Raw genomic sequence first — 23,052 nt, 5'->3', positions numbered from 1 at the left:
ATGTGAAAAGAAGATATTTAGAACTTAGAAAAGATCCACATTTACCCATAAATGGGAAAGAAATATGATCCCCCCTCTTGAGTAAACTAAAAAATTGTTGTTGATGGCTCTCTTAAACAGAAAATGGCCAAATCTATCAATAAAATTTCATGTTCGAGGACCAAAACAGCTGTTGGTTTTCTTATCGATGAATACATGATAGTGAATAAAAAATGGAATTAGATTGAAATAGAGATTATTTCTGGTCTGGAGACGACTCAACACGTGGCTTTGGGTGTCTACATAATGATGATATAACAAGAAAACACCTTTCTTAATAGTGCCAAAGGGAAACACTAAATTAGCTTAACTATCCTCATATCTTTATAAAATATGGGCCAGAATGTTCTTCAAAATAACTTTTTAAAAATGGAAGTGAATAAGCAAAGAAAAGTTGGTTAATTTGCTTAAATCTTCAATAGGAGACAGCTGTCTGAATTAGATCCTTCAGAGTGCTTAATGTTCTTTCTACTTGCCAAAGAGGAGGGGTCTAGCACTGCTTCAGCGAAGAGATATAAAATGACTAATGCAGCTGCTGGTTACATGGAAAGTGAGGAAAAAGCAAGGGTTTAAGGATGTCAGAATTGCCACTGGAAATTAGTGGGGAAAAAAAGCAAAAAACGAAGCATACCCAATGCATCTCCTAAAGGTTTACATTTGGCTGTTTTAGATCACTAGTATAACATTCATTACAAAAGACCCATTGTATGTGAAGATCTGTGGTACTATTAAGCTGAAGCAGTCTTCAAGGTCCATAACAGGTGATTTGTTACTTTGCTGAGGCAGGAATTAGAGTCCCAAGGCTGAAGTCTGGGAGCAAGTCTTTTAACCAATGAATGAACATAGCCAACCACTGAGCACTCTCTTATTCTTATTTAAAACAATCCTGTGGGGTATTTCTGTTTCTATTTAGTAGATGTGAGAAAGAAATTACATTCTGCAATGGCAATAATGAAGATGTTAAGATGTATTCTGCAAAGAATGAGAAGAGTCCACTATACTACAAATTGCTGGCATAATAAAATACTAAAGGAAAGAGTCAAAATTTAAGACACATCCCAAATGATCTCAATTCCTCCATCTAGTGAATAACATCCTGCATTCGTATGTGATCACATTCTCCTTTGATAGTACTATCTCCCTAGCTGAAGTGATTTACTTGTTATTTTAAAAAAAAGAAATAAAGATAAACACAAATTTTCATCATTAGACAAAAAGTAAGCGTCTTCTCAAGCTGTTTAGATTACTGCAGGCACTGCTGCATGTATTATTAACTCCTCAATTTCTAGTGAGGGATATATACCATTAGTGTCCCTTTACGCAGATCAGAATAACACAGGCAGTTTAGCCTAATGGAAGGCATTAAGGGTTGGGAAAGAGGTGGCTCAACTTTTTTTTGCTTCAGATTCACTAACCAAATATTCCAGTGAATGAGTGGTACAAATGAACTTGTCAGAGCTTTTGTGTAGTCCAAACAGCATAACAGGTTAAAAAGTATCAAAAGCTCAATTTCTAAATAAAGGTAAGGCACTATAAATTTACTTGAAGAAACACGTACTGAGTTTTTAAGTAATGAACCACAGCTCTAATATCTGTTCAAAAGATGTATTAGGGAGCAACTGGAAAGGAACTGAATAGGTAGAGTCTGGGGAGGCACAGGGGAAAGAGCAGCTTGGTATCAAAGCCTAGAGAAGACAATCAGATTTTGAGAGATGGATGAGCCAACCTTAGCAGAATCCTTTGTTTAACCTGCCCCCCTCCTACCAGCAACAACCTCATTTTCTGACTAGCTTCTTCCCATATTACATGTAAAATCTGGAAGAAACAAAAGAGCTGGGGAAATTGCAGTCATCTAGTTAAGAGATATATAAAAGGTACCTCTCTCTGTGAAAAGTTACAAACACTTTAGAAACTTGGTGCCAGGAGGCAGAGATGCCACTTGCCCTGGAAATGACAATGCTGTCTATAGCCTAGTCACACTCAGCTCACTTTCTGACTTTAAAGTTGAGGCAACTTTTGTCCTCTATTTAGGATTTATGTTATTTTGCCTGGTAATGCAACTTCAGTATATTACTCTCTCCTTAAGTCACTTCACCTTGGTTAAACTGAAAAAGTTGGATGGGCATTCAGAAGAATATGCTCGAATCACAAGATCCTGTCTGCCCATTACGGCTATTTGCTCTCAGTAGTCACCTCCCTCATCTATACGGCGTCATTCAGCAAAATATTTCAGCCCTTACTTGGTGCCAGGAACTGACTTGGCACTGGAGTAACCATATAAACAGAACCCACATGATCCCTGTCCCTGACCTCAAAAGGGGGACAAATAACAAACAAGTAAATTAATACAAGAATTACAAATTGGGATCAATTCTTTGAAGGGTACTCTAACAGAGAAAAGTTGGGGGGTTATAGAACTACTTTAAATAGGGCGGTCAGGGACGGCAACTCTAGGGAGATTTAGACAGAGACCTGAGGGAAAAGGAGCCGGACACCCACATGGGTGTGTGTGTGTGTGTGTGTGTGTGTGTAAGAGATGCAACCTGGAGTGGAAAAGCGTTAAGTAGAAGAGATGTAACGGCGGCCAGTGTAGCTGGAGTCTGCGGAGCAAGTGACAGAAGAGACTGAAAACCTGGGTAAGGAACATAACGTTCAGAGGGCCTTGTAGGCCAAGGCAAAGAGTCTGGATTTTCTCTCAATGCAATGGGAGACCACAGGATTACTTCACATAGGTTAATTTACTCTATCTATTTTTCTTGGTAAAAGATCACGCTGGTAAAATGAGATGTGTGAAAAAAGGTTTTAAGCGCAGAGAACCGTCAGTCGGACATAGTAACTATTCGCTTCTCCAGGTCTCGGATTTTGCATCTGTAAAGCAAGTGGTTTGAGCTAGAAGCCATTTCCTCCCCGCCGCGATGTGCCTAAGCAGGGAGCTCCAAGAGCACGGGCAGTGTCAGGCGGACTGCGGAAGTCCCCTCGCCCCCGCCAACGCCAAGCACGGAACTGGCGCCCTGAAACTGTTGGTCAGCGAAATGAATCAATGAATGGCCCGTCCGGGCCGCGAGGGAGGCGCTCCAGCCGCGGGACCAGGCCCTGGGGCCAGAAAAGAACGCGCTACGCGGCGTCAGAGGCCGCGGGAGCTGGCCGGCGAGGAAAGTGGGGGCCGGCTCCGCCACAGCCAAGCGCGGCGAGGAAGGGGGCCGGGGCTTCGCGGGTTGAGGGCAGGAGGAGCAGCCCGACACAGGGAGCTAGGAAAGAAGGCCGAAACGCCGGGCTGAGGAGGCGTTCTGGGCCCAGGCTGGGCGGCCCAGCCACTTACCGCAGCCGTTGCCAGACTGTGCATGTTGGGAGCGGCCGCCGCTCTCCTCCCACCGCCGGACACGCCCGACCCGCGTCCCAGCTTCAGCGCCTCTGCCGCTGAAGCAGATAAGCCGCCACAGCCGCCATCCGCCTCCGGCTGGCTCCGCCCCTTCGCAGCCCCTCTGACCTTTCACCCTTGACCCCGCCCACACAACCTCTTCCCGCCTCCCAGCTCTTGGAGCTAACAGTTGTAGAGTTTGTCCTTTGTCCCTTAAGTTTCAGGACAGGAAGGACATCCGCCACCTACTAGTCCCCGCATCCCCGGCTTGGAGCAGGTATCTCCAGAGAAGGGCGTGAACTCTGACCCTTCTCCGGAGGCCAGTGAAGGGCGGGAAAAGCCCGGCAGTCCCGGGAGGACAAGTAGTGCGCATGCCCAACTGGGCTGAGTAGGAGGGAAACGGTGGGAGGGCGAAAGTGTATGAAGTAAGAAGTGCGCATGCGTACTACGGTCAGGGCTGGGGCGAGACTTCGCTCGGCACTGGGGCGGGGCGAGGGCGTAGAAGGGGCGGAGTTTTCAGGCTGGCGCGCACGCGCCTCATCTGGTCGCGTCGGGTGTGCGTGCGTGCGTGCGTGTTTGCGTGTGGTCACAGTTCCCGCCATCAGCCGCTCTCCCTGACTGGGGGAGCGAGCGGCCCCTCTCTTTCGTGCCCGGTGTCCCTTCCTTCCTAACCCCCGGCTCCTCCCCCTCCGTGAGGACTCCGTGCTTCCGGCAGGCCTGTCCGAGGCTCCGGACTCGCAGGCACAGGTAAGGTGGGCCCGGCGAGCGTCTCAACTGAGCCTTTTTATCCTGGCGCCCCAACCCTGGCTCCCCTAGCTCCCCCGGCCCACCCACCCCGTGCGGTCCGCCCACTTGGCGTTCACTCTTCTGGAGTTCGCCCTGCTGCTGCTCAGCCCGCCCCCATCCTCGCGACGCCCCCTCTGGCCTCACAGGTACTCCACTTAGGTCTTTTTCCCAGGCTTTTCCTCTCCTTTGACCTGGTCTTTACCGTCACTCGCTCCCTCCGCGACCCGAACCTGACCCCTCTTTGCCAGGGGCTGTTGTCGTCCGCCACTCGTCCCTTAGGCCTGCTATCTCTTCAGGTGACTTCCGTTGCCGCACGTCCGTCAGGCCTTGGGATATGATACTGTTTCACTCTCTTGGCTGTTCTTCACCTTCTCTTTCCTAACCATTTCTCACTAAAAGGCATGATTTGTATTTTTTAGTGCCTTTGGTTGGTCCCCATCTCTAGCCATCAGATCAGGTTGTCAGGTTTACCTGTTTTAGGTCATGATCCGTGAAAGGAAATGATAATTGACGACAAAATTCTGTCTGAAGAGTTGACCTGTAGTGGTTTTGTAATCCTTTCAAAATTTAGGCTCTGTGTAAATACCTTTTTTGGGGTGGCAGTGTCTGACAAGTCTCTAACAGGAAAAGCTATCAGAGGATGTCAAGTAGGCAGTTGGGATATACTGGGTTGGAGCTCATAGGAGAGCTCTGAGCTGGATATATAGGTAAACGTATATAATATATAGATGTCATCTGTCATGTTGATAGTAATTGAAGCTATGGATGTGGATGAAATTACCTAAAGAGAGTACAGTGCTAGAAAAGAAGGGGACCTAGGATGGAGCACCTGAGGGATTCTTGGTGTTTAGTAATCGGATAGAGGAGTACAAGTCTTGTAGAAAAGGTAAAGGAAGTTATCAGTAATGTTGAATTCTGCTGAAAGGTAAAGTTGAATGAGGACTGAAAGGCCTGTTGACATCAAAGTAATCGATGATCATAGGGAGAGATGTTTGATGGAGTAAAATGGTTATCTGTGTTCAGTCCTAGGTTGTTCTCCTTTTACTCTTCCCTTCCACCCTGTGCTTTAAATTCTACCTGTATATTGATGAGAAGTTTTATTTCCAGCGTGTTCCCTTTGTTTTCAGCTCAAGATCTAAATAGCTAACTGTCTGCTTGACATCTCAACTTGATTTTTTTTCTTAGGAATTTCAAATATAACATGTCTGAAACCAGTCTTAATTCTCTCCATACGCAAATGCTTTCTCTTCTGGTATCCTGTTTCATTAAGTGGTATATCCATTTATCCATTTACATAGTGTAGAAACTTGAAAGCCGTCATCCCATGTATCTATACCCTCTTCAGGTTCTGTTAATTCTTACTTTCATTGTATGTCTTGAATATATTTCTGTACATTTTCATTAGCACTTTTCTAGTTCAAGCCACAGTCCTCTCTCACCTGGACTTAATGTTTCCTATAGTCTCATCTGTAAAGTGGGAATAATAATCACCTTATTGGATTGCTATGAGGATTAAATTAAATAACCATGGTAAGCACCTGATGTAGAGTAAATAGCCAGTGAGCATTCATTGTTATTGTAATTGTCGTTATAAGCCGAATCACTTCAATACTCTCCTGTCTGGTTGTCCTAATTTCTTTCATTCTTGCTCCTTTCACTCTCTTCCCCAGACCCAAACAAACCACATCACTTTTCCATTCAGCAGTAACACATCATTTCTCTGCTTAAAAACCCACCCCGGTCCTTAAATCAGGTACCCTATTATAATCTTTCATCATGCCCGAACTTTATCCATTTTTCAGAACTTTTAATTTTATATTTACTTGTGTGATTATTTAAAATGTGTCTTCTACTAGAATATGGGTTAGGAACTATTTCATTTCTATTTCTCAAGAATTTGTTAAATGAATAAATAAATTGGAGCTTGCTATAAGAAGCATCATGTCTTTGGGAAACACCAGCTTATTGATATTCTTGTCATCTGATGACAAACATCTTTTCACTCTGCAGACAAATTAAAGGACACAAAAGACCAAAGGGTTTTCCAGCTTTGGATGATTTTACCCATTCTTATGTCATAGAATCATTCAGATTTTAGCCTCTTTGAATTGGAGATAAACTTTATCTAGGTCAACTTCTCTCTTTACTTTCAGCGACCACACTAATTTTATCTTTTTGTGCATTTGTTTTATGGATCTTTTTAGGAAAGAAAGCCCTTAGAAATCAGAGCAGTGTTTACATATTTTAACAACAGGTTAAACTATGAGACCAGTGAAGATGAGGTTTCCAAAAATTTATATAAAGGAAAATTCCATGTTTAAGTAAGTGGTTGGTGGTAGTTATGGAAGAAAATACTAAAATTTAATAATTTGTGTGTGTAGAACGGGATTTATGTTGAGAAATTGAAAATTAAAAGTAGGAGTGCCAAACACAGAAGCATTTGGATTTATTTTGTAGATAGTGATGAGCTGTTAAAAATGTTTGGGAGAAAGTTTCAGTTAAGCAAGATGAATAAATTCTAGAGATAAGCTGTACAACATTGTACCTATAGTTAACAATACTGTATTGTACACTTAAACGTTTGTTAAGAGGGTAGATCTCATGTTAAGTATTCTTACCACAGTAAAATAAAAAAAATTTTTTTTAATGTTTGGGAGGGGTATTAGCATCAGTAGCACATATTTTCGCATTTACTAAGTGCCTGTTATTTTGTTGGGAGTACAAAAGAAAATAAGACAGGGCCCCTCCAGCCTCCCCCTGCCCCCTTTAGAGAGAAAGTTAAGGAGACACACTTTAGTTGGTAAGAGATAAAAAAGAATAGTCCTTTAGAAAGGGTATTACAGGGTAAAGGATTTATTGGATAGAAAAATCTTGAGAGAATGGAGACTGGAAAGTGGTTGCTACAAATCATTGGGGATGCGATAAGGTAGTGGTTAAAAACATGGCTTCTGGTGCTAGACTTAGTTTTGTCTCTTACTGACTCTGTAACCATGCATAAATTACCTGATCTCTCTAAGCCTCAGTTTCCTCATTTGTAAAATAGAGATATTAATAATCCCCATCCTTTAGGATTGTTGTGACGATTATGAGATATTGCATGTATGGTGCTTAGTACTGTGCTTAGTAAATGTTGCATAATAAATATTAGGTGGGAAGAATGGCAAAGTGATGCATTTCTGAATTAGGGTAGTAGTGATGGAAAGACTGTTTTAGATAAATGAGAATGAGGTTAAAGCTGATGCTAAGATCTTTTTGTCTGAATGACAGTGGAAGGACAAATGTAGGGAAGTCTGGGGAGTCTCTTAAAGAGGGCGTGGACTGTGTCATGTTCACATGTGTATCCCTAACACAGTGCCAACAGATTGGAGTAGCTCAATAAATGATTTTTTACCAAGTGAACAAAGGAGTTTAAAGTTGACGTTATAGTATTCAAGAAGGCAGTGAGAAATGTTTGGGTAGAGCTTCAGGGAAAGTTGAGGCTTTGAGAGGCCTAAATTTGGGAAACAAGCCCATGAAGATAGTTTTGAAAGAAAAGTAAAAGCCAAGTTTACCCACCTTTTGAAATTTGTATCAACACATCATGGAAGTGGTATTTTAAGATTTAAGACATCCAGTTATGTAACAATGTTTATAAAGTCAACAAAGGATATATTCTTTTTTCATTGCCTTCTTAGTTTCAAAATGTAGCAGGAGTAAATTAAAAAAGACACAAATTGATGAAGGTGCGTGCTCCTGGAGTCCCTCATTTTCCACAGCAGATATATCCCTAGAGTTCTGTTGATTATGTGTATGTGTGTATATGTGTATCTTGAGCATTAAATGTTTTCTATAAAGTAATTTGTGGTTTTTAAGTAGTCAAAGGTTAATTTTTGTTGTATAAAATTTTGTAACAAACTTTTGTTGTATAAAATTGTATAAAAATTTTAATTCTGTAAATGAATTTTTTAAAAAAAAGACACACTTACATTTTCTTTAGCTGAGTTGATGGCTCCCGGAGAACTGGCATAGCTGCAGAATATGAGTAGTTCCCCAAGAAGAGCGCATTGCCTTTGGCACAAGGATCAGAATAAAGGTGAATTGTTATTACATAGGGTTTTTCAGTAAAAGTCACTGAAAAGTAAGTAATGTTTTTATTTTGGTTATATGTTTCCAAGAGTATGCAAACTGGCAAGAATTGACAGTTTTCTTCTATTTTGTAGTAATAGTTTTGTGCTTTAGCTCGCTTTCTTAAACCACAGAATACCCTCTGGATAAGAATGTTTTCAAAGAAGTACCTAAAATATGAGCATTTAAATAACTGTAGAGGGTATAGAAACATTTTTGCCAGTGTGGTTGATTGAGCTTTCATAGACTGCTCAAAATTGAACAGTAATTTTAACAATAGTGAAGAAATTTAGGGAATGGGGAATCTCTTTGGATGTACTTAAAGAATAATTGGTTTTCCTTGTACTTTGTCTTCCTAATATTGCTTTGATAGTGAATTAACATTACAGAGTTCAGTGAAACCTTGTCTTTGTCCTAGGTTCATAGAAAGTTTAACTGTTACTGGATCATGCTAGATACCAAAAAGGAAACTTAGTGTTCTTTCTCTTAACCAGGTAGGGCAAACCCTGATAATATGATCAGTGTACAAAAGTAAATATAGTTAATTCATTTAGTGCAAGAGCAGATAATGGACTAGCTTGAGGCATTAAGAAAAAATCTTATTGATTCTGCCAATTTTATGTTCTGTACCTTTTAGATTTTTTCTCATAGAAGAAAGAGAGATTGCTAGTAGAAATGGTTAAGAAAATGTTCAATATCTGATGTAAAATTTTATACAAACCAAAACTCTGCATCAAAATGTGTGAGAATTATATCTAGAGAAATCATGTATTACATATAGAGAGAATTATATAGAGGGAAACAGAAGTAACCAATAAAGTTTTTTTATTGAACTTTCAAATCTTCATCTCCAAATCTTGTTAAATAATCCAATTTTTAAAAGTATGTTTTTGTTGGAGGAATTCAAGGTCAATGTCCTTTACTTGTGTTTTGGTCTTTAAGGTAATTTAAGATAATTGGGTTTTATGTTATTCGCTTTTAATTTGGCACCCTGACATAAGGAAAGATGAGGTAATTTGATAAACCTCTTTCTTTAAGTGGAGTTTCTTCATTGAACAATAAATTATATGAATTCCAGTTTAGGCAAGTTTACTAATGTTTTTTGTTTTAATAATGCATTCTGTAACTGCATATTCTTGTTTTTCATAAATGATTTTTCTCTCATTGAATCTTAACAAGATATGTGGACAGCTTTGCATTTAGGAGAAATTCAGATGCACATAGAAAAAGCCTATATGTAGTATTCAGAAGATGAGGTATACAGTGCAGAGTGATACTCTTGCAGAGAGCTTAGTAAACATAATCCTATATCGGCCATATAAAAGGGATTTATGGTTCTGGTATCTGCTGCTGTATATTTTAACAGTAAATCGAATAAAGTTGATAGTGTTGATTTGTTCATTATTCTTGAATAATGAGTTTGTTTATTGTGTGCCAGACACTGTCCCAGTGGGGATGCAAAGATTAAAGAACATACTCCCTGTTTTCAAACAGCAAAGTCTAGCTAGAGAGAGACAAAGAGGTAAATAGACAGTTTATAATACAATATGGTAAATGCTCTACTAGAGGTAAGCACAGGGTACAACAGAAGAGAAGAGCATTCAATGCTGTCAGTGTGGATATGGGGTGAGAGAAAAAGTGAGATAGCTAGGAAAGCCTTCTTAGAGAAAATAATATCTAATTTGAGTTTTGATTTTATAGCCAGGAGAAGAAAAAAAAGGGGGTGGTGGGGGATGGGGAGAGTAGGTAAAAATCCTGCAGAGGTAGACCACAGTGTGTGCAAAGGTACGGTGGCTTGAGAACATATGCCTTTTTTAGGGAAATTGTAGGTAGTTCAGATGGCTGGATTTGGAGGGTTTGTTGGGGATAGAGAGGTAAGCAGGGCCTGGATCATGAAGAGTGTTTATGCCATGTTAATGAATCTAGATTTAATTGTGAGGGCATTGGGGAGCTGTTGAATGATATTGAAGAGAGTGATGTGATTTGACCTGAAGTTCACTATAAAGATGTCTGGAAGGTATATGGAAGTAGAAATGACAACCTTACCTTCCATTTCCAGTCCAATACCAATAATCATCAAGAGAGAAGTCAAAGATAACTCATGTTTCTGGCATGGGCAACTGGAGTAGGAGAGGGGCCACATATTCTTGGCAGTGCTGAGAGACAGAGTGGAAAAAATCTCAAGGCTGTGTCTAAAGATGAAGCACCAAATTATTAATTGTAAAAAAAAGCATTACAAACACATTGCTGGCCCAGATTTTGTAGTTACTAGTTTGAGCAAAATGTCACATTAACAGGTCTGTAAACAGCAGTGGCCTCTATTACTTTGATGGATTCATACATCCAGCCAATTATGCTATCTGAATCTGGCCACAATTAGGCACTCAAAAAATTTGATGAGATGAGTGAGTAATAGTAGAGGACTTACAATGCATAATACCTTTAACTATTCAAAGTAGTTTCATATCTCTCTTTAAAGTTATTCTTAGCTGTTTGATGTACGGCACCTAGAGGCCTTGAACTAGGATTCCCCAGGCTGTATTCTACCTACAGGTGGGTTTTGTTTGATTTGTGGCTTTAAAAAATAAGTTTGAATTCATTGCCCACAATTTAAAATGGGCAGTTGACAGAAAATATGGATGTCATTTTCTTGAAGAATTAGATGATCTGGCAATGCTAGGTTCACTTTCTACATGGCAAAACCGGCTAGATTTGAGTAGCAGTTTTCATATTCTGCCTGCCTAAATCATTTGTGTCACCTACCTGGCCTCTATAGGCAGTGAGTTGGTGACCCTTGTTAACAAGTTATTTGTCTGGGATCTTTGGATAAAGAGGTGTTGCAGACAAGGAATAAATTCAGAAAGTGGACAGTAATTCCATTCATATTGAAGCTGCTGCCTGTTGAGTGCTTAATGTGTGTTATTTCATTTAATATTGCAACACTATAGCATTTTCATATTCCTGTTTTACAGTTGAGAAAACTAGTTGTTAGGAAAGGTAAGTTACAAATTAGTAAGTGACAGAGCTGGCTCTTGATATCTAGATCTAGTATGCTTTTCCTTTGTAGTTATACTACTACTTTTAGCTTTTCTAGTTGAGCTGTTTAGGCAGAGGCAAAGTTTAATGATTTTTAATTTATTAAATTATAAGCAAGAATCTGTATTAAAGGCAATGTTTTTAGAGATTTGAAGGCTACAGTATAAGTTTTGTTTTAATTTTAGATGATTGCATATATGTGTGTATGTGTGTAACACACGCACTATTTGATAACATTTTTTGCTGTTACTGTAATTGTATTTACTTGCTGACATCTGGTAAGCTGGTTTGAAGAGTCTTAGACATTCTATCATTTCTGTAAGTATCAGAAGTTCACTTGGGAAATTTGAATATTTGTCAAAGATAAAATTGGTAAATATTCTTTCCAAGGATGGTAATATTAAGCATAAATGGTAGGTGGATCTTAGGAACAGGGGTTTTTTTTGGTTAGGCTGTTTTCCCTAGAGAATAAATGATTTTCTGAAGTAATATAATTCTTTAGGTTGAACTAATTTGATTATTCTCACAATTATTTATTCATTTAAACTAATTTGATTATTCTCACAATTAATTACTCATTATTCTCACAGTTATTTATTATTTATTCACATATGGATATGCATAGACTACCAACTGGTAAAAAGAATTATTTGGTGATATGATTTGATGTTTTGCTAGGAACTCAATTCTGACAAATGGAGTTAGCTGACTGAAAATATTTTTTTACTTATATTTGAAATTCAAGATCCTTTAGCATCATGAAGGAAGGTAAAAGTTGCTCATATTGCCGTGGGCACTCACACTGAGAATGGAATCTTTAGTATTCCTGATTGTCTTGCCTTTAGTGGCAGTAGTATGGCTGTTAATGGTACAAAATGCAAAATTTAGGCACTAATGGACACAGGTACACAGCAAAGGAGAGAACATGTGCAGAAAAAATAAAAGGTGGGTAAATTCAGTCACTGAATGTCAGTGACTGCTTCATTTGTTTTTCTTACCTGTGCCATCCAGCTAACCAAAGCCTTTGAGGATACTTAGTAAGAGGTAGTTTATTGAAATGGAGAAAAGGACATAAGATGGTTCATTAAATGTTCTCTTTCAAACTCTTGTTTTAATCACTAGTAAATTGTAACTTATTATTTTATTGTATTTTTCTTCCTTAGAATCTGTCAGGTGAAGGTATATATATATTTTTTAATTTGGCTAGAAGCAATTTATTTTTAAAGAAAGTATGTCTCCTCTGAAGATACATGGTCCTATCAGAATTCGAAGTATGCAGACTGGGATTACAAAATGGAAAGAAGGATCCTTTGAAGTTGTGGAAAAAGAGAATAAAGTCAGCCTAGTAGTTCACTACAATACTGGAGGAATTCCAAGGATATTTCAGGTATTACCAAATTTTGATTTGGAATAGATCTTCAATCACATCCTTTAGTGAATAGCTGTTCTGTGCCATACTAAGTATCATGGTAGCCCTCCTAGATTACTATTTCTTGCTTCTTATTTCCAGGACACTAATACTATTAGGTGTATATATTATAAATTATTCAGCAAAATGGTTGATGGTGTATAATAAAGAGTAGGAAGTAGTCACCATTATTGAAAAGAAAACTAGTGGGAGGAAGCTGAAAGGAACTGAGTTTGGATACTATCTATCTAAGCTATGTTTAAAACTACATTAGGATAACTTCAGTTATTTTTCCCCCCTCAACGTATATGATAAATTCATCACCATTTAGTGTTAGCTTTTTTTTTTTTTTTTTTTTGAATCATTCCTTAAGCCTTTAACTTAAAACATCCCTCAAGTTTTTGATGTAGGGCCAAGTCCTGTCTTTTGAGTTTAGGGCCTTCCATTAGTGCTTTGCATCCTACTTCTCATATAAGCCACACCACACGTCCAAGGGTTTCACGGTCATTTTGTCTCAGTTTCTTTAAAGTGGAGTGAGATCTTAAAGACATTTTGTGAGGCAATCAGATTTTTCCAGATTTAATGATGTTTTACAGTTCGGTCTCCCACACCTAAGTTGACAGTACATTTTTAGTAACTCACCTCTAACGTGCCTTTCCCAGACTTTCAACTTGGATCTTATAGAAACAACTTATCTCTTTTGCACTCATATTTCTTTACTTTAAGTAACTTTAATTAAATTGTGTAATTACAATGATAGGAAGAACTAGCATAAACAGCTTTGGGAACAAACAGATTGGCTTTTGGTGAGCAGACAACTCCACTGGTGAGAGTGGCAGGGTGCAGGCCTGCTAGAGTAGCCACTACTGGCTGTGATCACATAGCATGTTGTGGACCTTGTCTTTACATTTGCAGAGGGAATGGAGACCACAGATTAGTCAGTTAAGTGTCGGCCACCTAAGAGAGCCCTGGCTCAGTATGACTTCTGTTCCATGTCTGGCCTAGAAGATGAATACCTTGAAGGTCTAGGTTTTATCTTTCTGGTTAGTTCCAGAACGTAGCACAGTGGTGGGTGTATAGTGGGCCCTCAATAAACATTGATAAACTAGCTAACTGACTATACCAACAAAAACAAAACTCAACTTTGCTGCTGCACATCTTCTGGTGAGGGTCCTAAGCACCATTCCACTGTGCAGAAGTTGGATTAGAGAGAAAGAGCTAGCAAATGAATTCCTAATACTGCTGTAAGATGAGATGGTGTATACCATTAAGTAGTAAAATGGAAGGCAGCTATAAAGAAGTGAATTTTGTGTAGTATGTAATTAACCCAGGTAACTGACTAACACAAAATAATAGTGAGACAATACACTTGATAACATCTTATAAAGGATTAGATAATATTCTTATGTGAGGAAAAAATCCACATTTACAACCACAGTATTTGACTGCAAAAAGCCTCACTGATGATTATGTTCTGGACCAGCTGGGTCAAGAAAAAATTTCCCTGACTGTTGTATCCTTGCAATATTGAGTTTATTTTTATTTTTTTAAATAGATCTCTATTGGAGTATAATTGCTTCACAATACTGTGTTAGTTTCTGTTGCACAACAAAGCGAATCAGCCATATGCATACACATGTCCCCATATGCCCTCCCTCTTGAGCCTCCCTCCCATCCTCCCTATCCCACCCTTCTAGGTCATCGCAAAGCACCGAGCCGATCTCCCTGTGCTATGCTGCTGCTTCCCACCAGCTAACTATTTTACATTCGGTAGTGTATACATGTTGATGCTTACTCTCACTTCACCCCAGCTTCGCCCTCCCACCCTGTGTCCTCAAGTCCATTTACTATGTCTACGTCTTTATTCCTGCCCTGCAGCTAGGTTCATCAGTACCATTTTTTTTTTTTTAAGATTCCATATATATGTGTTAGCATACGGTATTTGTTTTTCTCTTTCTGACTTACTTTCACTCTGTATGACAGACTCTAGGTCCATCCACCTCACTACAAATAACTCAGTTTCGTTTTTTTTTTAGTGTTAGCTTTTAATAAGACTCATTAGTGTCTTCTTAATTACTTCTTCATAAATAATCCTGCCAAAGGTTATGGTATAGACCGTTCAAGGATGATTATTCAAGGTCATCCTTACAGCTGTTTTCTTCTAACTGTTAACTTTTGAAGGATCTCATTATTTTTTCACTGCAAAAGATAGTTATGTTGTTTTCACTTCTGTCTTGTGCAGCCAAGAACTACTTGTGTTGATAAGAGTTGAATTTAATGTCTTACTTACATTTTTCTGCACTTAAAAATGCTATATTTGTTAATTAGATTATATAAAAGTATAATATTCATTCTAAAGTACTCTTTTGAAGAACAATTTATAAAACTTTATGCTTGAGAACCAGAGCTGAAGTAAAATTTCTATTTATCTTTGCTTTTAAACTATGGAAATACATTGATTATGATTTTATGTATCAAAGATATTCTTAAATAGATTGGAGGTGGTGACATGGGTAATAGAAACGATAGTGTATATATCTACTAATTGCCCATCTCAATTAAAGAAAGATTTTTTTCAAATAGAGGTTCAGTCTTTCAGTCCTCATCCCAAATTAGCACTGAGTAAATATTTAAATACTTAAACAAACATAGATCTTTAGAAGCATGAGGAATCTACCTGTGATTACACCTTCATCTCAGTTCTAGATGAATTTGCATTCAGCATTCATTTGTCAACCACCTACAGATTACCGTGGTGGGTACTGTGCTAAGGGCTAAGAATACAGAGCTGAATGAGACACTTTTCTTCTCAAGCTTAAGAGTAACCAGGTACATTCTCAGCTGTAAAATTATCTCAGAGATACTGAGGTAACACAAAGAAGGAAGTGTTTTGTGCTCTGAGGATTTAGAGGATAGATAGGAATTTGCCAGACACAGTGGAGGTAAGGTGGAGGTGATTTCTATAATGGACAAACATGCTAGTGTGAATCAACACTCAGGGAACCAGAAAATTATTTTAAAATAAATGCACAGTAGGGAGTGAATGGCAGAAGTAGAGGCTGAAGAGCTAGATAGGAACCAGATCTTGAAACATCTTGTTTGTCATACTAACGGGAACTTAGATACTAAGGAGCCAAGAATCTTAAGTTTAAATTTATTTGACAGCTAGGCGGATGACTTTGTTTCAAGAGCTAGTGGGAGAATAAGGACGTGTAAGAGGTTATTGTGAGAGTTTAGATGAGAAATGAAAGTCCTGAGCGAAGGAAAAGACAGTGGGAGAAGCAAGTGGAGGAAAGGGTAGATTTGAAGAGATTTCAAGATTTAATTTATTAGATTTGGGGGGTGAGAGAGAAAAGAGTCTGGGGAGATTCCTAGGTTTGAGTGGATGGCAGTCCCTTTCATCTTCTCTTTGATAGGGGACAGAGGGGAAGAATTGGGGCATGAGGATTGGGAGAGATGAGTTTTCTGAGGTGTCAGGCATTCAGATAGTGGTATCTACTAGGCATTTGGTAAAGAAAACTGGAGCTCCGACAGAGATCTGGACTTAGAGAAAAGGCTGAGAGGCCTCACCATATGGGTAGTAACTAAAATTGTATGACTAGCTAGGATTTTTCAGTTGTTGAAATGATAAAGTTCAAGATTATTCTCATATTGACTGAAATAATGGTTTTATGCAGTCTCTTTTCCTTTTTGCACGGTAAACTGCTGATTTAAATATTTTGGAGTTAAAGCATCTGAAACTAGCTATTGTGTTTTATGATAGAATTTCTACTCAAGGACATGAATTTAAGACCAACTTTGAAGCTTAAAAAATGTCATTTAAGTTTGAAATAAATAAATTAAGGCTGGTAATACTCATTTTTCATTCTTATCTAAAAATTGTCAAAGGTCAGTTCTCCCTAATTAAAAAAAATTGTGAAAAGCTATTACTTCTTTCTTTATGCTGTTCAGAGGCTATCTCTTCAGCAAAAGGCAGCTTTAGAAACCTCTGTAATATGCCTGCTGAGGGGGAGTGTTAGAGAATAAGGATGCCTGGTTGGCAGGAATTATTTATATTAAAAAAGTGCAAGATTTATTAGTTTAGTCTTGGAAAAATTTCAACCAAGAGAAAACAAAAGTTATCACTTAATAGCACATATCCAGAGTCTGGAAGAGTATAAGACAAGTTATTGAACCAGTTCTGGGGAGTGGTAGAAGTAAGCTAAGGGAGTTCCAGGGTACTTATGATCTTTGTGATTGAAAGTTAAATGAACCTTGCTTAGACAGTTAAAAAAGAAAAAAAGAATGTTCTAATGCTGGTAAAGGTTTATGTTGATGTTTTGAGAAGTGGAATTCTTTTGAGGATTACAGTTTGGATTAGTATATCCTTTTATATTGCAGCTGCTTAAACCACTTGCTAGATATTTTATAAGCTTTTGTTTAAAAAAAAAAAAAAAGAAAGAAAAAGCCTCTAATCCAATATGGCTTACTAAACTGGTGATGGTATAACCATCAAGGCTCTGTAAATTAACTTATTAGTTTTTATAACTTTATAACTATACTTGAAAATATGCAGTTTCCTACCAAAAAAATCAAGAGTGTTAGGATTACTGTGTAAAATTTTAATAGTATGTGTTTGCCTCTCCTAGAAGTGAAATCTTTGATTTAAATGTGTCAAAAATGGAAACTCTTTTTGGTTGGGGGGAAAAAAAACACAACTAAATTAATATGGGAAAAAGTAAGAAATGTGTAACTTAGAAAGTATAAAGTTTAGTATTCATTATACAACTTTTTCTGCTTCATTATAATTCGTTTTTAATGATACTTTTCCTTTTGTGTTGATCAGCTAAGTCATAACATTAAAAATGTGGTGCTTCGACCCAGTGGAGCAAAACAAAGCCGCCTAATGTTAACTCTACAAGATAACAGCTTCTTGTCTATTGATAAAGTACCAAGTAAGGATGCAGAGGAAATGAGGTTGTTTCTAGATGCAGTTCATCAAAACAGACTTAATGCAGGTGAGCACTAATCCTCCCAGGGTCTGACATTAGCAGTTATAAAAATATTACTAGGTAGTAGACCAGTATTCCTCATGAATATTGATGCAAAAATTTTCAACAGAATACTAGTAGACCTAATTCAACAGCACATTAAAAGAATTATACACCATGACCAAGCGGGATTTATTTCTGAAATACAAGAATAGTTCAAGATATGAAAAAAATCTATCAATGTGATTATTCAAATTAGCAGAATGGAGGACAAAAACCATACGATCATCTTGATGCAGAAAAAGTGTTTGATAAAATTTAACATTCTTTCATGATAGAAACACACAACAAAGTAGGAATTAAAGGAAACTACCTTACCTCAACATAATAAATGCCTTATATGAACAGCAGATAGCTTGATGATGGAAAACTGAAAGGTTTTCTGCTGAGATCAGGAACAGGAAAGGATACCCTCTCTTACCCATTCTATTCAACATAGTACTGGAAGTCCTAGCCAGGGCACTTAGGCAAGAAAAAGAAATAAAATTGGAAAGGAAGAAGTAAATTTATCTTTGTTCTCAGATGACATGATCTTATATGTAGAACACCCTAAAGATTCCACGAAAGCGTGTGTCTAGAAAAGCAGTAGGATTTAAATTACAATTGGGAAAACTTACCTTGTTACATAAATCTTATATACTTACTTTTTTATATGAAACTTATTCTGAGGTTTTATTCTTGCTATGAAAACAGAAGGTACTATAGAAAAATCACACAGTATGATAAGATTCCCCTACCTCCTCCAACCCCTTTCATTTAAAATGTTTTGATTTTTAAAAAATATATATTTATAGGCATCTGGAATAATTTTTAGGAATAATCTGGAATAATTTTTAGGAATAATCTGTTGCTTAAAATGAGGAATAATCTGTTGCTTAAAATGAGTTTTCCACTATTATTGTTAGTCTCCAGCTCTATCATCATCAGTAGTGTGTTATTACTGATATTTTATAGTTGACAAACTTTTGAGTTTTTTAAGTTAAATATAACACATTAAAAACATTTTAAAAATGAAGATGTAGCAATGCTGCCTTGCTTGGATTTAATTAATACCTCTATTTCATACACTATTTTCTTGTTTAAAAAATTTTTTATGGTTGTTTGCCATTTGGTTTCTATTCATTATGTGTTCATGTTACCAAATCTGAACTATGTCAGTCTTCTAAATATTGAATTTTAGAATCAGGGAATTGAGTACCGTGTGAAAGTTTAGAATATATCAGGGATTATGTCTGTATTTCTATATTTGTTTTATTCCATCATATTAATTGAATCACTGTTTTAAGAATTGATGTGTGTAAGGAAAGCATGTCTCTAAATGCATTAGAGGGGACTTCCCTGGTGGTGCAGTGGTTACGAATCCGCCTGCCAGTGCAGGGTACACAGGATCTATCCCTGGTCCGGGAAGATCCTACATGCCGCGGAGCAACTAAGCCTTTGCGACACAAGTACTGAGCCTGAGCTCTAGAGCCCGCGCGCCACAACTACTGAAGCCCACGCACCTAGAGCCCATGCTCCACAACGAGAGAAGCCACTGCGATGAGAAGCCCGCGCACCACAGTGAAGAGTAGTCCCTGCTCGCCACAACTAGAGAAAGCCCGGGCACAGCAACGAAGACCCAATGTAGCCAAAAATTTAAAAATTAATTAATTTTAAAAATAAATAAATAAATAAACGCATTAGAGTGGAAAGCACAGTAGACTGGGGCCCAAGTTTGAGTCTGAACAACATGGCATAATGGAAAAACATGAGCTTTGGACCTAAACAGGTTTGGGTTTGAATCCTAGCTCTACTTGTTATTTCCTGTGTGGTTTTGGGCAGCTCCCTTAATAACTGAGTTTCAGTTTCCTCATCTCTAAAATGAATGTTTTATCACCTTAATTTCAGTGCTTAATAAAAAATTAGAGCTCATTAATGTAAAGCATGACTGGCACATGATAGGCACTCAGTAAGTCATTACTGCTTTTAGAGTGGCTAGCTGTGGACTGTACTCTTAGGCAAGTTGTTTTAATCTTTAGGTTTAAGTTGCCTTAGGTGCCCAAAAGTGATAATATGTACTTTACAGACTAGAGTAAGCTAATGAATATAAAAATACTTGGAAAAGTATGAAACATTTGAAGTATAATATATGGTGTTTGAAATGAATGGGAAAAAGACTAGTATTAGATGAACATTGTTGTCTATAAATAGGACAACCAGCTAACCATTTAAGAAGATAATAAAACTGGATCCTTATCTTACTCCTTCATCTAAATAGATTTTACATTGATCAAAGATTTGAATGTAAAAAAAAAGGTGATACAAGTATTATTAGAAGGGTAGAATGGATTTTAACATAATATATGGATGGAAAAAACCTTCCTGAGTATGACATAAAACAAGAATCAATAAAGGAAAAGAGGGCTTCCCTGGTGGTGCAGTGGTTGAGAATCCGCCTGCCAATGCAGGGGACAGGGGTTCGAGCCCTGGTCCAGGAAGATCCCATATGCCGCGGAGCAACTAAGCCCGTGCGCCACAACTAGTGAGCCTGCGCTCTAGAGCCCACATGCCACAACTACTCAAGCCCGCGCACCTAGAACCCTTGCTCCGCAACAAGAGAAGCCACTGCAATGAGAAGCCTGTGCACCGCAACCAAGAGTAGCCCCCGCTTGCCACTAGAGGGAAGCCCGCACACAACAATGAAGACCCAACGCAGCCAAAAATAAAAATAAATAAATAAAATTTTAAAATAAATAAATACAGGAAAAGATTAATAACTTGGACTGTGTAAAAAATTTAAGTGATCTCTGTGACAAGGAAAAAAGAAAAAATGAAAACTTTAGCCACAGTGACAGAGTTAATATTGCTAATATATAAATACTGACTTTCCAAATCAGTAAGAAAAAAGACAATTCAGTAGAGAAGTGGACATATAGGAAATTCAGGAAGAAAAACAGGTGGCCCATAAACACGAAAAAATTCTTAACTTCACCAGTAATTAAATTCAGATTCTTACTGTCACATTGGCAGTAGTGTGAGGGGAGGCAAGATACTCTCATATACTTGGTAGGAGCTTAGAGATTTTTTTTTTTAATACATTTATTTATTTATTTTTGGCTGCCTTGGGTCTTTGTTGGTGTGCGCAGGCTCCCCCTAGTAACGGTGAGCAGGGGCCACTCTCAGTTGCTGCGCGCAGGCTTCTCATTGCGGTGGCCTCTCCCTTTGCGGAGCATGGGCTCCAGGTGCACAGGCTTCAGCAGTTCTGGCACTCGGGCTCAATAGTTGTGGCTCGTAGGCTCTAGAGCGCAGACTCAGTAGTTGTGGCACATGGGCTCAGCTACTCTGCAGTATGTGGGATCTTCCCAGACCAGGGCTCGAGCCCATTTCCCCCCGCATTGGCAGGTGGATTCCCAACCACAGTGCCACCAGGGAAGTCCCGAGATTTTTCTTTTTTGAGGAATAGTGATAGTATCAATTTAGTTTAAAATTGTACATCCTTTACACCAACATTCTTTTTCTAAAGAGTTTTATCCTATGAAAGTTGTTCCAAGAAGATATGTAAAGAAGATATGCAAGATATGTAAAGAAGATATGCAAGAAGATATGTAAAAGGATGTTCGGCATTATTTGCAATGTTTTTAAATTAAAACATTTCAAATGATCATCAGTGAGAAATTAATGAAATTAAAATATAAAATACTTTTTTGGGGGGGGAAGGGCCACGCCACAGCTTGTGGGATCTTAGTTCCCCGACCAGAGATTGAACCCCAGCCCCCAGCAGTGGAAGCACAGAGTCCTAACCACTGGACTGCCAGGGAATTCCCTTAAAATACTTTTTTTTTTTTTTTTTTTTTTTTTTTTTTTGCGGTACGCGGGCCTCTCACTGTTGTGGCCTCTCCCGTTGCGGAGCACAGGCTCCGGACGTGCAGGCTCAGCGGCCATGGCTCACGGGCCCAGCCGCACTGCGGCATGTGGGATCTTCCCAGACCAGGGCACGAACCCGTGTCCCCTGCATCAGCAGGCGGACTCTCAACCACTGCGCCACCAGGGAAGCCCAAAATACTTTTTAAAGTATATAAAAATTCATATTTATACATTACTTTGCATGTTCTTTAAACTAGCATTGATTTCTTTAGAATAGAAGCCATTTAGTCTGCTGAACTTACAGAGAATGTTTTGGCGTATACATTACTGGAAGTATATCAGTCACTGGTTCTGACACATGTCCTTAGCATCCAGTGTCCATGTTCATGCCATAGATACACAGTGACTAACTTTTCTATAGTGTTAATTACCAAATATTTATATAGGAGAATTTCTAGCATTTACTTTTTGCATTTAAAAACTTACCCTTCTATTATCAATACATGTTTCCAGATTTTTGCATTGTTATTTAATTTTTTGCTTGATCCTAGTTCTAAATTTTAGTTACTGTATATATCAGAATTACTTTCTGTCAGATAAGCACTTTGATTTTTTTTATTTTTCCTGTTTCTGTTTCCTCAAGATTAAATAATAATAATGACAAATCTCTTTATTAAAGTAAGTGATTTGAGATTTTTTTTTTTCCCCCACCAGCCATGAAACCTTCTCAGGGTTCTGGTAGTTTTGGAGCTATTCTGGGCAGCAGGACCTCACAGAAGGAAACCAACAGGCAGCTCTCTTACTCAGACAATCAGGTATGTTTATTTGAATCGTTTTAGCTTTTTTTAAAAAAAAGATAATCTTAGATAGACATTCTATAAAGTAGTTGCAGGAAGTAGAATTTAGACTGTAATGTCTAGTAATTCTTGCATTATCTCAAGGGTACTTTCCACATATCTGAAATTTACCACAGTGTAATTTTTAAGAACATAGCTTTGAAGTTAGATGTGGGTTTGAGACTTGGTGCTGCCACTTACTAGCTGTAGGTCATTGGAGAAGTTCCTTAAGTACCCTGAGCCTTAGTACCCATCTGTAAAATTAAGACAGCAATAATATTTTAAGGGTTGTTATGAGATAATGCATGTTGTAAAAGTGCTTAGCCCGTGATACCATATACTAACAACCCCATAAATGTTTGCTGCTATTATTTCTTTGATGCTTTTTGGGTCTGTTCTACATTATGAACTTTGCCTCTATACTATATGATACCAGACTGTTTTGTTGGGTCTTCTGTTTGCTTTTTTTTTTTTTTTTGCGGTACATGGGCCTCTCACTGTTGTGGCTTCTCCCGTTGCGGAGCACAGGCTCCGGACGCGCAGGCTCAGCTGCCATGGCTCACGGGCCTAGCCGCTCCGCGGCATGTGGGATCTTCCCAGACCGGGGCACGA

General features: G+C 38.4%; 2 protein-coding genes across 8 annotated transcripts in view; one reads left to right on the top strand and one right to left on the bottom strand.

Moving 5' to 3' along the window:
- Positions 1–3,492, bottom strand: part of CNOT9 (CCR4-NOT transcription complex subunit 9) — a 29,751-nt gene extending 26,259 nt beyond the window's left edge. Inside the window, exon 1 of the mRNA XM_079925047.1 lies at positions 3,359–3,492. Coding sequence (XP_079781173.1) covers positions 3,359–3,382 — 24 coding nt within the window. The 5' untranslated portion in view covers positions 3,383–3,492. The remainder of the gene's footprint in view (positions 1–3,358) is intronic.
- Positions 3,493–3,989: 497 nt separating this feature from the next.
- Positions 3,990–23,052, top strand: part of USP37 (ubiquitin specific peptidase 37) — a 90,637-nt gene continuing 71,574 nt past the window's right edge. Inside the window, exons 1-6 of one of the 7 annotated variants that reach the window (XM_079925219.1) lie at positions 3,990–4,144; positions 8,160–8,255; positions 10,767–10,840; positions 12,487–12,710; positions 17,557–17,728; positions 22,319–22,419. In XM_079925219.1, the coding sequence (XP_079781345.1) occupies positions 12,555–12,710; positions 17,557–17,728; positions 22,319–22,419 (429 nt within the window). In that variant the 5' untranslated portion in view covers positions 3,990–4,144; positions 8,160–8,255; positions 10,767–10,840; positions 12,487–12,554. Of the gene's footprint in view, positions 4,145–8,159; positions 12,711–17,556; positions 17,729–22,318; positions 22,420–23,052 lie in introns of all 7 variants that reach the window. The other 6 variants (XM_079925215.1, XM_079925220.1, XM_079925217.1 and 3 more) reach the window with 6 other exon arrangements.

Source organism: Stenella coeruleoalba (assembly GCF_951394435.1).
Source record: "Stenella coeruleoalba genome assembly, chromosome: 6".
Lineage (NCBI taxonomy): Eukaryota > Metazoa > Chordata > Mammalia > Artiodactyla > Delphinidae > Stenella > Stenella coeruleoalba.
This window is presented reverse-complemented; position numbering and strand designations above follow the sequence as displayed.